Source organism: Narcine bancroftii, chromosome 6 (assembly GCF_036971445.1).
Source record: "Narcine bancroftii isolate sNarBan1 chromosome 6, sNarBan1.hap1, whole genome shotgun sequence".
Taxonomy (NCBI): Eukaryota; Metazoa; Chordata; class Chondrichthyes; order Torpediniformes; family Narcinidae; genus Narcine; species Narcine bancroftii.
The window spans coordinates 162,619,520-162,633,562 of NC_091474.1; the positions used below are offsets into that span (position 1 = coordinate 162,619,520).

General features: G+C 41.2%; 1 protein-coding gene across 10 annotated transcripts in view; it reads right to left on the reverse strand.

Moving 5' to 3' along the window:
- Positions 1-14,043, reverse strand: part of dtnba (dystrobrevin, beta a) — a 493,032-nt gene that overhangs the window by 461,765 nt on the left and 17,224 nt on the right. For all 10 annotated transcript variants that reach the window (XR_011340480.1, XR_011340479.1, XM_069886546.1 and 7 more), the window contains exon 3: positions 1,847-1,922. Coding sequence is in view for 8 of the 10 variants with exons in the window: in XM_069886546.1 (XP_069742647.1) it covers positions 1,847-1,851 (5 nt within the window). In the remaining 2 variants the exon portion in view is untranslated. The remainder of the gene's footprint in view (positions 1-1,846; positions 1,923-14,043) is intronic.

Here is a 14,043-nt window from a genome sequence, read left to right on the forward strand (position 1 = left end):
CACGATCCTGGAGTCTGTTTTGCAATCGCTGAATCTCCCATCTGTTCTCCTCACTATTAAGGCCCCTACACCTATTGCTCTAGCTCAGGGGTGTCAAACTCAAATTCACGGAGGGCCAAAATTAAAAACTTCGAGGGCCGAACTAAATATTTATTGAAAATTTTCAACAACATCTGCATGTTTTCTCTTCTTTCAACATATGTAATGTTAAACTTTAGGATATAACTAGGAGGATAATGTTACAGGTCAGGAGTAGGTAGCTCAAGTTCACCCTTTGCTTGACCTGAGGGAAACATATTTGGTCCCTGTGGAGATGTAGTCAGCATTCACAGGCTGTGTCCATTTTGGCCTGCATCAGGACTCAGCATTTCCTGCTCACTCCTCAGGCTCTAGGCCCGCGACCCACCATCCCTCTACCTGACCAGTCCTTTACCCAACCTCTACTCACCCCTCACTCCACTCGCTCTGCCTCTACCCACCCCATCCTATACACGCCCCTCTACTGCCTCTCCCCTCAACCTGTTCCTCCCTCTACCCGTCTCTCACCCTCTAATCACCCCTCCCATACTCACCCTGCCCCTCCCCTTTTACCTCTTCCCTATCCACCCCTCCTTCTACTCATCCCTCCCTCTAACTGCCCCTCGCACCACCATAACTTCCCCTGCCCATTACTCCTCACCTACACCCTCTGCCCACCCTTGCTTACCCACCCACTCAGGCCCAGCGCGCTGCCGATCAGCCTTTGCGGAACAGCGGGGGCCATGCGCAGCCTGCCATGTCCGTCGCGCCGACAGGAAATCACAGGCGCTCGCCAATCCGCCGCACCGCTCAATAGGTGGGAGAAGTGACTGGTTGTGCGAGGAGCCTTCCAACTGGCTTGCCGGCTGATGACATCAACAGACTTCTCGTGTTACAATTTTGTTTTCCCCATTCTCAAAGTTTGCACGGTCAACCTGCAACACTCTTGCTCCCTCCGCGTCCCGTGGAACTGATGCCCGGGTGTTGTTAGGATTCCCAGCAGAAGGTTTGTGGAACTTTACCATTCTGGATTCCTTTTTGAGAATATTCTGTCCATCTTTTAAGAGGGGTGGTTTTAGGGGGGAGGGTATAGTTAGGGGGTGGGGAAGGATGTGCAATGAAAGGGGAGGATGGTGGGGGTGACATTACCAAAAAACAGCATCGGCTCTCGCTGCAGGGCGGGCCACCTCTAATACATTTTTGAAATGATCTTGCGGGCCAAATATAATTATATCGCGGGCCAAATTTGGCCCGCAGGCCAGAGTTTGACATGTGTGCTCTAGCTGATTTCACCCTTCCCTTCTGCACCTTGGTGTGTAAGTGTTTTTTTTATTTTCTCCAAGTGATTTTAACCTTTCTTCATTATAATCGGTAGCCAAATTTTAGCCTGAGTAACAGGTTTTTGGCTAATTAAAGCATTGTGCTTGACATGCCAATAATAACACAAAGTTTCATTCACTACAAAAATGTACAAGTTAGATTGTGTCTGCTTATTTACAATATAAAAATAACCCACCTGTACAGATTTCCCAAATGGTCCGCAGAATTTTATTGCTGGGTTCCAAAGATGGGGCCCTGAAACCTTATGCAGCCTTTGAAGCTAGAAAGCTTTCAAGTAGGAACTGGGCTCTTATAATTTACCAAGAAAAAGGGATCTGGATCAACAGACACAGGGAAATTGGTGGATTGGAATGGTGGCAAGGAGAGGGATTTATCCAGCAAACATAAGATCGCAAACTGTTGTGAGTTGCATTGGGGAAGGGGAGTTGGTACAGATTTGGTGGTCAGATTGATGGGCAATAGAAAATACTGTTGGAAGGATACTTACTTCATGTGCTTGATCCTTCTTGAGATTTTCAGCTGTGTATTTTCTTTAGCTCAGTAAAACCATTGGTGATTCTCCACTAAAATGAAAGTAGATGGCACCACTGTGATATGCAAATGACTAGTGCATTGGTCATAAGCAGACTGATCAGGACTGTGCAGTTTAGTTCATTTTCCACATTTTGAACAAGTTAATATTGACCACGTCAGATCCACCATGTGGAAGTTCAGGCATGTTGATCAAGAAAATAATGCTGCTTTGTCAATTTCACCAGAAGCCAAGTGTGAAATGTTTTCTACACAAATCACGGGAGAGGTCAATCCCCTGCCTATATGAAGGTTAAACCATTCTTCAGTTGAACTGTTTGATGAAGTGAGGCAGATTCATATCACCAAATATTACAAAGGACCCGAATGGACAGAGGTAGGTGGATAGCACTTCGGCACACTTGATCAGACATTGATGAGGCAGGTTTGTGCCTCTGGCAACAAATCTGAAGTGATCAGCCCACCACTCTCACACAAACTGCAAAGAGAAAACTATGAAGTCTGACCTAAAATGCTAGAATATGATATTGCAGTCATGATATCAAGTCTATGCTTCACAACAAAGGACATAATTACTGCATGCCTACTGGCCTCAATGTTTAAGAATGGCATCTGCATGGAAGCAGGCACTCCAACTTCCAATTTTGCAAACAGGCTGATTTCACTAATTGCAAACATTTTCACACTCCGAGCACTTAATGAATGGATTTTGGGATAGTTGTTTCAACTTGCACACAAGCTGTTATCACCCATTACTAGAAAAAAATCTGCAATATTTTTTCAAGGGATATAAGCAATCTGGGTCAGATGAAAAAAAACCAAAACAATTACAGCATAGTAACAGACCAGTTCGGCCCTTCTAGTCCATGCCGAACACCTTCTTCCACATAGTCCCATTGACCCACACCATAGTTCTCCACACCTCTCTCATCCAAACACTTTTCCTTCAATATTAAAATCAAACTTGCATCTACCACATATATTAATGTTCAGTTGTACATTCAATCCACCATAAATTCACTCAATCTTTTGGCCTCTTCATTCATTTAACTTTTAAGTGCACACAGTGGATCACTCTTCCAGACAGACTTCACATACATCATTTTCTGAAATTGAAAATTCAGCATAATTGTCTTCATTATTTGCATGACAATGTAAAACATTTTCTGCATCACCATCTTCTTGCATGTGAGCTTAAATCCATGAACAAATAAGCCTTTACAAGATTTAACCCAGAGTCCAATAACAACTGCAGATTCCTCAAACTTTCGTTGGCAGTCAGGATCTGTTCCCAGGACCATATAACCGAACATCTTCTCCCACCTAGTCCCATTGACCCACACCCAGTCTATAACTCTCAACACCTCTCTCATCCATATATCTATCCAACATTTCCTTAAATATTAAAACCGGACCAGCATCTACCACTTCCCAGTAGCTCATTTCACATTTCCACCACCCTCTGAGTGAAGAAATTCCCCCTCATGTTTTCCCCCCCAAAATGTCCCCCTTCAATATCAATCCATGTCCTCTTGTTTGAACCTCCCCCACTCTCAATGGAAAAAAAAAGCCTTTCCACATTTACTCTCTGGCGCCCTCATAATTTTAAATACCTCTGTAATAATAGAGATCAATGTTGCAATGCAACTAGCAATGCCTTAAGGTTTACAGCTCCCATTTGATTATACTTGGATGCCAGCAAGGGGCCGACACAGAGCCGGAGACTGAAGTATGTAAGATCTGTAATGGAGGCTTGAGGCTTCATGATATGCCTCATGGGCTGTTTACATCAACTTTAAAGTAAAGAATCTTTTCCTTCATCCATGTGTTGTCTAAGAACTCATACATACAAATACAAGATGAATCAACCTTTATCAAATCATCCCTCTATCTCTACACTCCAAGGTATAAAGTCCCAGCCTGCTCAACCTTTCCCTGTAACTCAAACCCTGAAACCCAGGCAACATTCTTGTAAATCTCCTCTGCACTCTCTCTATTCATATCTTCCTATAATTTGACAACCAAAATGGCACACAATATTCCAAAATTTGCCTCATTGATACCTTATAGAACTTCAACATGACATCCTAACTCCTGAACTCAATACTTTGATTTATGAAGGCCTACATGACAAATACTTTCTTCACCACCCTATCTATCTACACTTTACTCCACTTCCAGGAAAGTTCCTAAATCCCTTTGTTCTACTGCACTCCTCAATTGCCTACCATTTAATGTGTATGACCTTTGCTGATTAGTCCTACCAAAATATAGCACCTCATACTTATCCTGTCCTATATCTGCCTGCAAGCTTCTTCACTGTCCACAACACCACTAATCTTCATATCAGCTGCATACTTACTAATCTAATTTACCATCCTATCATCTAGATCATTAATATATAGGACAAACAACAATGGATCCAGTCCCAATCCCTGAGGCACTCCACTAGTAACCAGCCTCCAATTTGAAAAACAATTTTCCACCACTACTGGTAACTCCCATCCAACCACTGTTGAATTCGTTTCATTACTTCAACATTAATATCTAATGATTGAACCTTCCTAACTACCTCTTATGCAGAAATTTGTCAAAGGCCTTACTAAACCATGTTTTGACAATATCCACAGCCTTCCCCTCGTCAACCTTCTTAGTAACCTTCCTAAAAAAATAAGATTTGTTAAACATGATCTACCACATACAAAAGTGTTAACTACTCTTAATCAATCCCTATCTTTTCAATTACCTTCCATTAATTTACACACCACTGACATCAGACTCATAAGCCTATCATCAGGTTTACTTTTGGGGCCTTTTTAAACAGCTGAACAACATGACCTACCCTGGCACCTCCCCTTGGCCAGTGACATTTTAAATATTTCTATCAGACCCCCCCCCCCCCCCAATATATACACTCGCCTTCCTCAGGAACCAAGGGAATATCTTGTTTGGACCCAGAGATTTATCCACCTTTATTCTCTTTAAAATAGTCGATACTACCTCCACGCTGCTGAAGATCCAGCTGCGCTGGATGGGTCACGTTTCCAGAATGGAGGACCATCGCCTTCCCAAGATCGTGTTATATGGCGAGCTCTCCACTGGCCACCGTGACAGAGGTGCACCAAAGAAAAGGTACAAGGACTGCCTAAAGAAATCTCTTGGTGCCTGCCACATTGACCACCGCCAGTGGGCTGATAACGCCTCAAACCGTGCATCTTGGCGCCTCACAGTTTGGCGGGCAGCAACCTCCTTTGAAGAAGACCGCAGAGCCCACCTCACTGACAAAAGGCAAAGGAGGAAAAACCCAACACCCAACCCCAACCAACCAATTTTCCCCTGCAACCGCTGCAACCGTGTCTGCCTGTCCCGCATCGGACTTGTCAGCCACAAACGAGCCTGCAGCTGACGTGGACTTTTTACCCCCTCCATAAATCTTCGTCCACGAAGCCAAGCCAAAGAATCTATGACATCACTACCAGATTTCCTTACTTCACCTGGCTCAATATTCTTTTCCTTAGTGAATACTGAAGAAAAAAAAACAAAATTTCCCCCCATTTTTTTCTGACTTCTCACATAGCCTACCCCTCTGGTCCTCAATGGGCCCAATTTTATCCCTCACTATTCTTTGACTTTTAATGTAGAAACATTAATGTAGAAACGCTTTGGATTTTTTTTTTAACCTTGCCTGCCAAAGCAGCCTCTTATTTCTTTTCAGCCTTTCTAATTTCTTTCTAAAGGATTTTTTCCACTCATGATATTCCTCAAGCACCTCATATTTCCTGCTGGACACATCCCTCTTCCTCCAAACCAGATTCCCAGTATCCTTTGAAAACCAAGGCTCTCTGTATTTTCTAACCTTTCCTTTAATCCTCACAGGGACATAGCAAATCTGTACTCTCAAAATTTCTCCTTTAAATATCCTCCATTTACCTGTAACATCCTTGCCTGAAAATAAATTATCCCAATCCACACCCTCCAAATCGATTTGCAACTCCTTGAAATTTGCCTTATTCCAATAAAGAATCTCAACCTTTGGTTAATAATGGACAAGGTTAGGGCTGAGCCTAACACTAATAGTATTATGATCACTTGACCCAAAGTGTTCACCAACACACACCTGTCACATGGACCAATCTCATTCCCTAATAGCAGATCCAATACTGCCCTTTCCCTAGTTGGTTCATGTATTGATTAAGAAAACTTTCTTGAACACATTTAACAAACTCCAACCCTTGCAGCCCTTTTACAGTATGCGTGTCCCAGTCAATGTTTGAAAAGTTAAAATCTCCTATAACCACCACCTTGTGTTTATTGCAAATAGATGCCATCTCCTTACAAATTTGCTCCTCTAATTCCCTCAGCCCATTAGGTAGTCTATAATACACTTCCATTAGTGTTTCCATGTCTTTCCCATTCCTCAATTCCAGCCAAATAGCCTCACTGGACGAGTCCTTCAATCTATTCTGCCATAGCACCGCTGTAATGTTTTCTCTAACAAGCAATAAGACTCCTCCACCTTTTATCCCCCCGTTCTATCACACCTAAAACAACAAAATACTGGAATATTTGGCTGCCAATCATGCCCCTCATGCAACCAAGTTTCACTGATGGCTACGATATCATATTTCCATGTGTCAATCCATGCTCTAAGCTCATCCACCTTTCCTACAAGGAGATGTACAGCAAGTAAAGGCAACAAGGAGCAAATGAGGTTCTTGAAGACTACAGAAAAATCAAGAAAGAAATCAGGAAGGCAAAAAGAAGACATGAGATTGCTCTGGCAGATAATGTGAAGGTAAACCTGAAGGGTTTCTACAAGTATATTAAAAGGATAGTGAAGAACAAAATTGGTCCCTCAGAGGATTAGAGTGGTCAACAATGTGTGGAGCCTCACATAATGGGGGAGATTTTCAACAGTTTATTTTTTTGCATCAGTATTTATTCAGGAAACTGGCATAGTACATAAGGAAGGGAATCAAACAGAAGAATCATGGAACATGTGGAGATTGAGGAGGAAAAGGCTCTTGCTGCCTTACAGCAAGGTAGATAAAATCATCCGAGCCAACTGAGATTCCTGCCGACCTTGAGGGAGACTAGTGTAGAAAATTCAGGAACCCTGGCTGATGTATTCAAAAAGTCCTGAGCCACAGACAAGGTGATAGTGGATTGAAAGCTAGCTCATGTTGTCCTATTGTTTAAAAAAAGGCTCCAAAAAGAAACCAGGTAATTATTGACCGGTGAGCCTGGCATCAGTAGAAGGTAAATTATTGGAAGGAGTTCTGAGAGATAGGATATTAAGATATTTGGACAGTCGAGGGGTGATTAAGGACAGTTAGTATGGCTTTGTATGTGGTAGGTCATGTTTAACGAATCTTGCAGACATTTTCCAAGGAGGTTATCAAGAAGGGAGATGAAGGCAAGGCTGAGGATGCTATCTACGTGGGCTTTAGTAAAGCCTTTGACAAGGACCCACATGGTTTGTTCAAAAGGTAATGATACTCGGCATTTATGAATGGTTGCTTCTCAGACTGAAGGCCTATGACAAGTGGTGTGCCTCAGGGATCCATGTTGGGACCATTGTTGTTTGTTGTCTATATCAATGATCTGGATGATAATGTGGTAAATTAGATCAGATAGGAGGTGTTGTGGACAGTGAGGAAGATTTTCAAAGCTTGCAGCGCGATCTGGACCAACTGGGAGAATGGGCCAAAAAAAAGGTCAGATGGAGTTTAATGCAGACAAGTGTGAGGTGATGCATTTTCAAAGAGTCAACCAATGTCGGACCTACACAGTAAATGATTGGGCAATGAAGAGTGCAGATGAGCAGAGAGATCTGGGAAAACAGCAACATTGGTCCCTGAAGGCAGTGTCACATGTGGACAGGGTTGTAAAGAAAGCTTTTGCCATCTTAGCCTTTTCAAATCTAAGTATTGAGTATCAGAGTTGGGGAGTTATGTTGAAGTTATTTAAGGCATTGGTGAGGCCAAATTTGGAATATTGTGTACAGTTCTGGTCATCTAACTACAGGAAGGATATCAGTAAGATTGAAAGAGTCAAGAGAATATTTATTTGAATTTTGCTGGGTGTGTAGGAATTGAGTTACAGGGAAAGATTAAACAGTTTAGGACTTTATTCCTTGGAGCGAAGTAGAATAAGGGGAGATTTGATAGAGGTTTACAAGATTATGAGAGATATAAACAGAGTGGATGAGAGTATGCTTTTTCCACTTAGATTGGGGGAGATACGAGAGGTCATAGTTTTAAGGTGAAAGGGAAAGGTTTGGGGAGCATTAGGGGGAAGTTGTTCACTCAGAGACTGGTGGGAGTGTGGAATGAGTTGTCATGTGATGTGGTAAATGCAGGCTCAGTCTTTTGTTTTAAGAATAGATTGGATAGATACATGGATGGGAGAGGTCTGGAGGGTTATAGAATGGGGGCAGGTCAGTGGGACTAGCAAGGTGATGGTTGGCACAGACTAGAGTGGCTGAATTACTTGTTTTCTTGCTGTAATGTTCTATGCTTCTATTATGTGGGAATTAATGAGGGATTTTTTTATTTTTATTCTTCAAACTTCTGGTTTTTAATGTTATGAATTACTCTGGTCTGTGTAAAGCGACCGTCCAAATTGCTTATTACCCCAGAACACCACATGCTTGCAACATTTTAAGGCTGACAGCAACAGTGAAAAGCTTGCTCAGAAGAACAAAATGGTTACAAGGTGATACTGTCCATGGAGTTTCCATCAGCTCCAGCTCGTCCCTCCCCTAAGCTCTACAAATGTTTTCCTTTCAGTTATGAACCGAGCTCCCTTGCAAATTTCACAACTAAATCTGCCACCATCACAACTCCTGGCAGTGCATTCCAAACCTTTACCATTCACCCCATTTGCAAGAAAAATCCTCATACCACATTTGGTCCTTTTAACAATCAATTTCACTTAAATAGATGCAGAACAAACTGCCGAGTACAAATGTTTACATCTCATTCTTTGACCAGCCACAATTCTGCATCGAGAATGTTTTCACTTGGTTATCAAGATGAATGCGGTTGAACACTAATCTGCCATTTCCTTTTAATCTGTTAATTCAACAAATCACTTCAACTAATAGCTATCCTTATCCATTCAGTCATGTAAAATTTTAACTAGTGTTGTGAAATACAAGATGCAAACCAACTAAATGATGGTACAGTGTGAGCTTCCCTAATTTTTTTTAAAATTACCGCCAATCCCCTGTGTGGATATCCAAGTTCATAACATTAAATCTACAGTTTGAATAACCCATCTCCCAAAAGCTTGCTTTAAAATCAGCAGCTAAACTCAATATAATCAAAGAAAACTTGAAGTGATCACCATGGAAACACAGATGAATTGAAGATTCCATTCAGCCTTTTGAACCTGCTGCACTGCTCCAAATGATCATGCATTTTAATATCTTATTTCCGCTTCCTCCCAACATCTCCGAATGCCTTTCTGTGTCCAAAAATGTGTTCTTCTGCTTCTTATAAACATCAAGAGATTTGGCCTTTCCAGGTCATAAATTCCCCAGGTTTCTTACCCATTGAAGAAATCTTGCCTCGTCTCATTCCCAGCTTCTTGCTATGTAAGCAGGCATTGTGACACTTTGTTCTCGAAACCCAGCTAAGGGGAACATCATCCTTGCATCCAGCCAGTCTTGCTCAACCAGAATTAAGTTGATAGCTTTTCATTTTCAGTCCGAATGAGCTCAAACGTAGCCAACTTAATGTTCCCACAGATGATGCCTCCACCATCTCCGGGATTAATCTGGTGAATATTTGTTGCAATCCCTCTTTGGCAAGGAGATTCAAAATGCAACAATACCTCACATATAGTCTCACCAAGGCTGCATGTTCCCTTGGAGGCACAGAAAGACAGACATCCAAAGCTGATGGAAGATCATCAACTCAATGAAAGATCTGCCTGAAACTTGGTCATCCAGCACACCAAGATGTTGGTGAGGCAATGCTGCCAACTGCAGGACTAGATGCTGAAGGATGCAGAACGTTGGTGCAGCCAACTTGAGAGCTTTGTGAGGAAGTGCCACAGCTAGGGTCCATCTGATACCATCCACTGACGGGCTGAGAGTTGAGGGGAAGTCCCTCAAACAACAAAGGGAGGAGTAACTACAAGGGGCCACAGTAGTGGGAATGATGTAAATAGAGAACAAATGGGACAATATACAATCATGGATATGACACTAAGGATGTGAAAGAACTTGGAATGTTTTTCATTTATTGTGAATAAAGTTTGATTTTGGAAAAAGAAAATGTTTGCTCCTATATTTTTGCTCTGAAGACTAACAAAACACTTGCCCTCTGTTTTTTGCTGTACCTGTATATTTGATTTCAGGAACTGGAACACGTTGGTCCCTTTATATATCAGCACTTACAAACTCCACTTTCATCCACCAACTTTGTTTATGCAACTAAGTTGATAATTTCACATTTATCCAAATTATACTGCATCTACTATTTTTAGCCCATTTGCTCATCTGACTTAAAATCTCTATGTACCCTCTTTAGAATTTATAGTTCCAACTTTTGTGTTCTTTGTGAATGAAAATATACTGCATTTCATTGCCTGATCCAAATCAATGACAGTAATTATGAATGGAGGAGGTCCAATCACCCAACCCACAAATCACTGTCAGCAGTCCCTAGAAAGTCTATTTCATCCCTTCCTTGGATATTGTCTGTCAATCAATTTGCAGTCCAGGTGATTTGATAATGCACACCAACTTTGATGAGTTTTTATGCAAAGCTCTGGAAATCCAAGTAAATCATACATATTAATCTCATTTATTCACCAGTTACCTCCACATTATAAATGGTTTGTCAAGTACGATTCCCCTTTCAGAAATTCATGTTGACTTGACCTAATCTTGTTGATATGTTCAAAGTGCCCAGTTATCTCATCCTTCATCAGAGGCTGTAACAGTTTCTCCCGCACTAATGAGTCTGTTTTTCTGGATTTATCTTTCCTTTTTGAGAAAAATAATGAAGGTGCAAGAAATATTCCACACTCCATGCAGTTCTGTGAAATAATAACATCGCTGCAGCTACGTCCTTAAGGATTTTGAAATACAAATTAGTTGCCTTTCAATGTCATTAACTTCTTCAATTTCCCATCTTCCTTTGATTCTTGCCTCCCTAATATTTCTGGAAGGAGAACCTAAGTATTTCTTTGCTGTCATAACGTTTCTATTTCCCTGTTCTTTATTATGAATTATTCCATTTCTGACATGGACACCTACATTTGACTTCACTCACCTCTTCCTTTTTATTTAAAAAACATTTTTTAAAGTTATTGCAAACTATTTTTATATTTTCTCTACATTTTATTTACAGACTCCACTTATGTTCTTTTCATCAACTCAGTTGTTCTCTTTTGCCTTGGAACGACCTCATGAAGGATGAATTGAGCCAAAGGGCCTGTTTCAATCCTGCATAATTATTACACTGAATGTTTCACACATTTAGATACCAAGTAACTATTATGGACACATTAACAGTCTATTCCACAATAGACCCATCTGCCATCATACCATTATTTCCCAAAGAGATCCAATTTGTTAATGCTCTCTCTTGCTTCTTTGCCTCGTTCCCTTCCTGAAACAATCTGATTATCCCTTATCCCAATCACTTTCAAATTCTACTTTTTTGTCCCTCCTTTTCAGTATTACTACATTTCTTTCACTGGGACCTACCTTCCCATGCCTCCTCATTCAAAATCCTTATTTATCTCTCCAGCTGTCACTCGATTTGTTCCCAGATGGATTCAGGTGTCGTTCAATCCAGGAACAGCTTTCTACTTCCCCAGTACTAATGCTAATAGCCCATGAATCCAAACCAATTTCTCCCTACACCAGTCTTTGATCCACACATTCATCTCCTTTGTTCCATTATCCTGCAGCAAATTGCTTGTGGTTTGGGTAATGATCCTTTTGACTTCTGAGTCATGATTCATGGTTTGACTTTTCAATTTAGCCACCAGTTGCTCAGACCGTCTCAGCAGGATCTCTTTTCCTTCGATCTATCTAATGACAAGGGTATCCAGGTGGACCATAGGAAATGTGCTGCTTGACCTGCTGAGCTTCTCCACCACACCTATGTATTGCACGCACATCTGCAAACTTTGTTTAGGACCAAGGCAGCTTGTCTCTCCTCCTCTGGTTCCTTTCCAGCCCCAAGATATCTGTCTGGCTGTATACAACTAGACGAAGCAGTGTTGCTCTCGCCATGGTGCACACACATGCACAACATACAATAATTGGATGTATGCACAAAGATACAATTTTAAATAAATATTTTGGGGAGATTTACTTGGTTACAGAATGCTGTTCATCAGAATCACATTCCCAGCCTGGCAGTCCTGATTTTAATGTTCCTGTACCTCCTTCTTGTTGACAGTGGATTGAAAGGGTCCTCTATGATTCATGGAGTCCCATATAAGCATCTTACCTTTCTCCCAGCTGCAAATGAAAATGCCTATTCTCCGATTGAAACACTTCCCACTCTTGTCCTGCTGCGTCACATTCTCTTTCACACTCCTCCATTAGAAGGACTCTCTGCATAACCATGCTGTGGTCAGTTGGCTCCTCCCTTCAGTTTCCACATGCATCCGCTGGGTTGAAAAGAACCTCAAATCTGTTAAGCAAGCTCAGAGACACATGCTCCAGCTATACCATCTCCTAGATCCCCATTTCTGCCAATCTCACCATCGACTTGCCTGTTATTAACCAAATGTATATTTCAAAATACTTCATCTGAACTGTGGGGTTGAATGGCTCAGCGACATGATGGGAAATGTCCAGATCACCTGCTCTGCTCTCAACATCTTGTTGGGTCAGCTCTTCAATCAGGAGCCAAAGCTGCAGATATTTAGGGCAGGTATAACCATATGGAAAAAAAAATTGTATATGAGCTCTGACATGTTGCAATGACATTTAATCTGCAATAGTTTACTTTTTGTCACACATTTTCATATATCCAGGAGGATAAGATCAATTTCACTGCAATTCTTAAAATTAAATGCAATGTCATATTTTTGTTACAATTATACCTGGCTGCTTATTAGGACACAAAAAATTATTTTGATAAGTTGGAGAGCCTAAAACTGGATGGTGCTGTTAGAGCAGAGGTGACTGTATTATAAAAAGTTCCGATCAACCTTCCAGTCATGATGTTGATCCTTGATTATATAGCACAGAACACAGCAACCAATTCCCATTCAACTTGAATTTGGGATCATTCATCTTCACTGAACAGTTTTTTTTATATCACCTTGGTGAAATAACTTCTGTTCTTAAATTCCTACTCTGTACTGAGGAGGATTGGGTACAGAACAATAACTATCCCAATTTATGATCCTGGTTTCTTCCTTTAAACTCTTAATGTTTCTGGCAGCGATAATATAAATATCTAAAAACTGGACGATTGAAAAGTTTGACTGAAACTGATAAAATTATGTAATACATTACATTTGAAAGGCTTTATCTCTGTCAAACAGAACATAAGAGTCAACAGTAATTTACCTCACTCCAAAATATCATGCATTAATAACTCAACACGACCTTTATTCCTGTGTGCAATGGAGTCTGGAATTGAGTAGTTATATTTAGCTGATCAACATAGTCTCTTCAAGGGCACTGCTGATATTACCCCAATGGGGAAATGATCTAATTGCATATATCCTGAGGTCAATGAGCATAACTGCAAGTTGCTCGCGGCTGCAACTATGTTCATTTCCTTGAGGGATATCAGGTTACCTTTGGTTTAGTGAAAAATAGCAGGAAAGAACCATGTCTCCATCTCGGTTTCTTCGATAGCTGGCAATGATCTTTTGAATATGTCAAGAGTAGGAAGCAAGCACAGAATTTCTGATTTGAGCAGGAAGCGATCCAGCCTCCCGTATTCATCCTCCTCCTTTAGCACATTCTTCCATCAGTTTGGAGCAGTCATTAGAATGCGTGTGGCCGACCATTTTAAGGGAAATTGATAAACACATGAAGAGAAAAGGACTGAATATTTTGTAGAATTTGGAGGTGGGGGGGGGGGGAAAGAGAGAAAAAGATCAAAAGGAGTCCAATAAAATGTAAACACATGCCCAAAAGGCAAACAATAAAGACTGCAGACC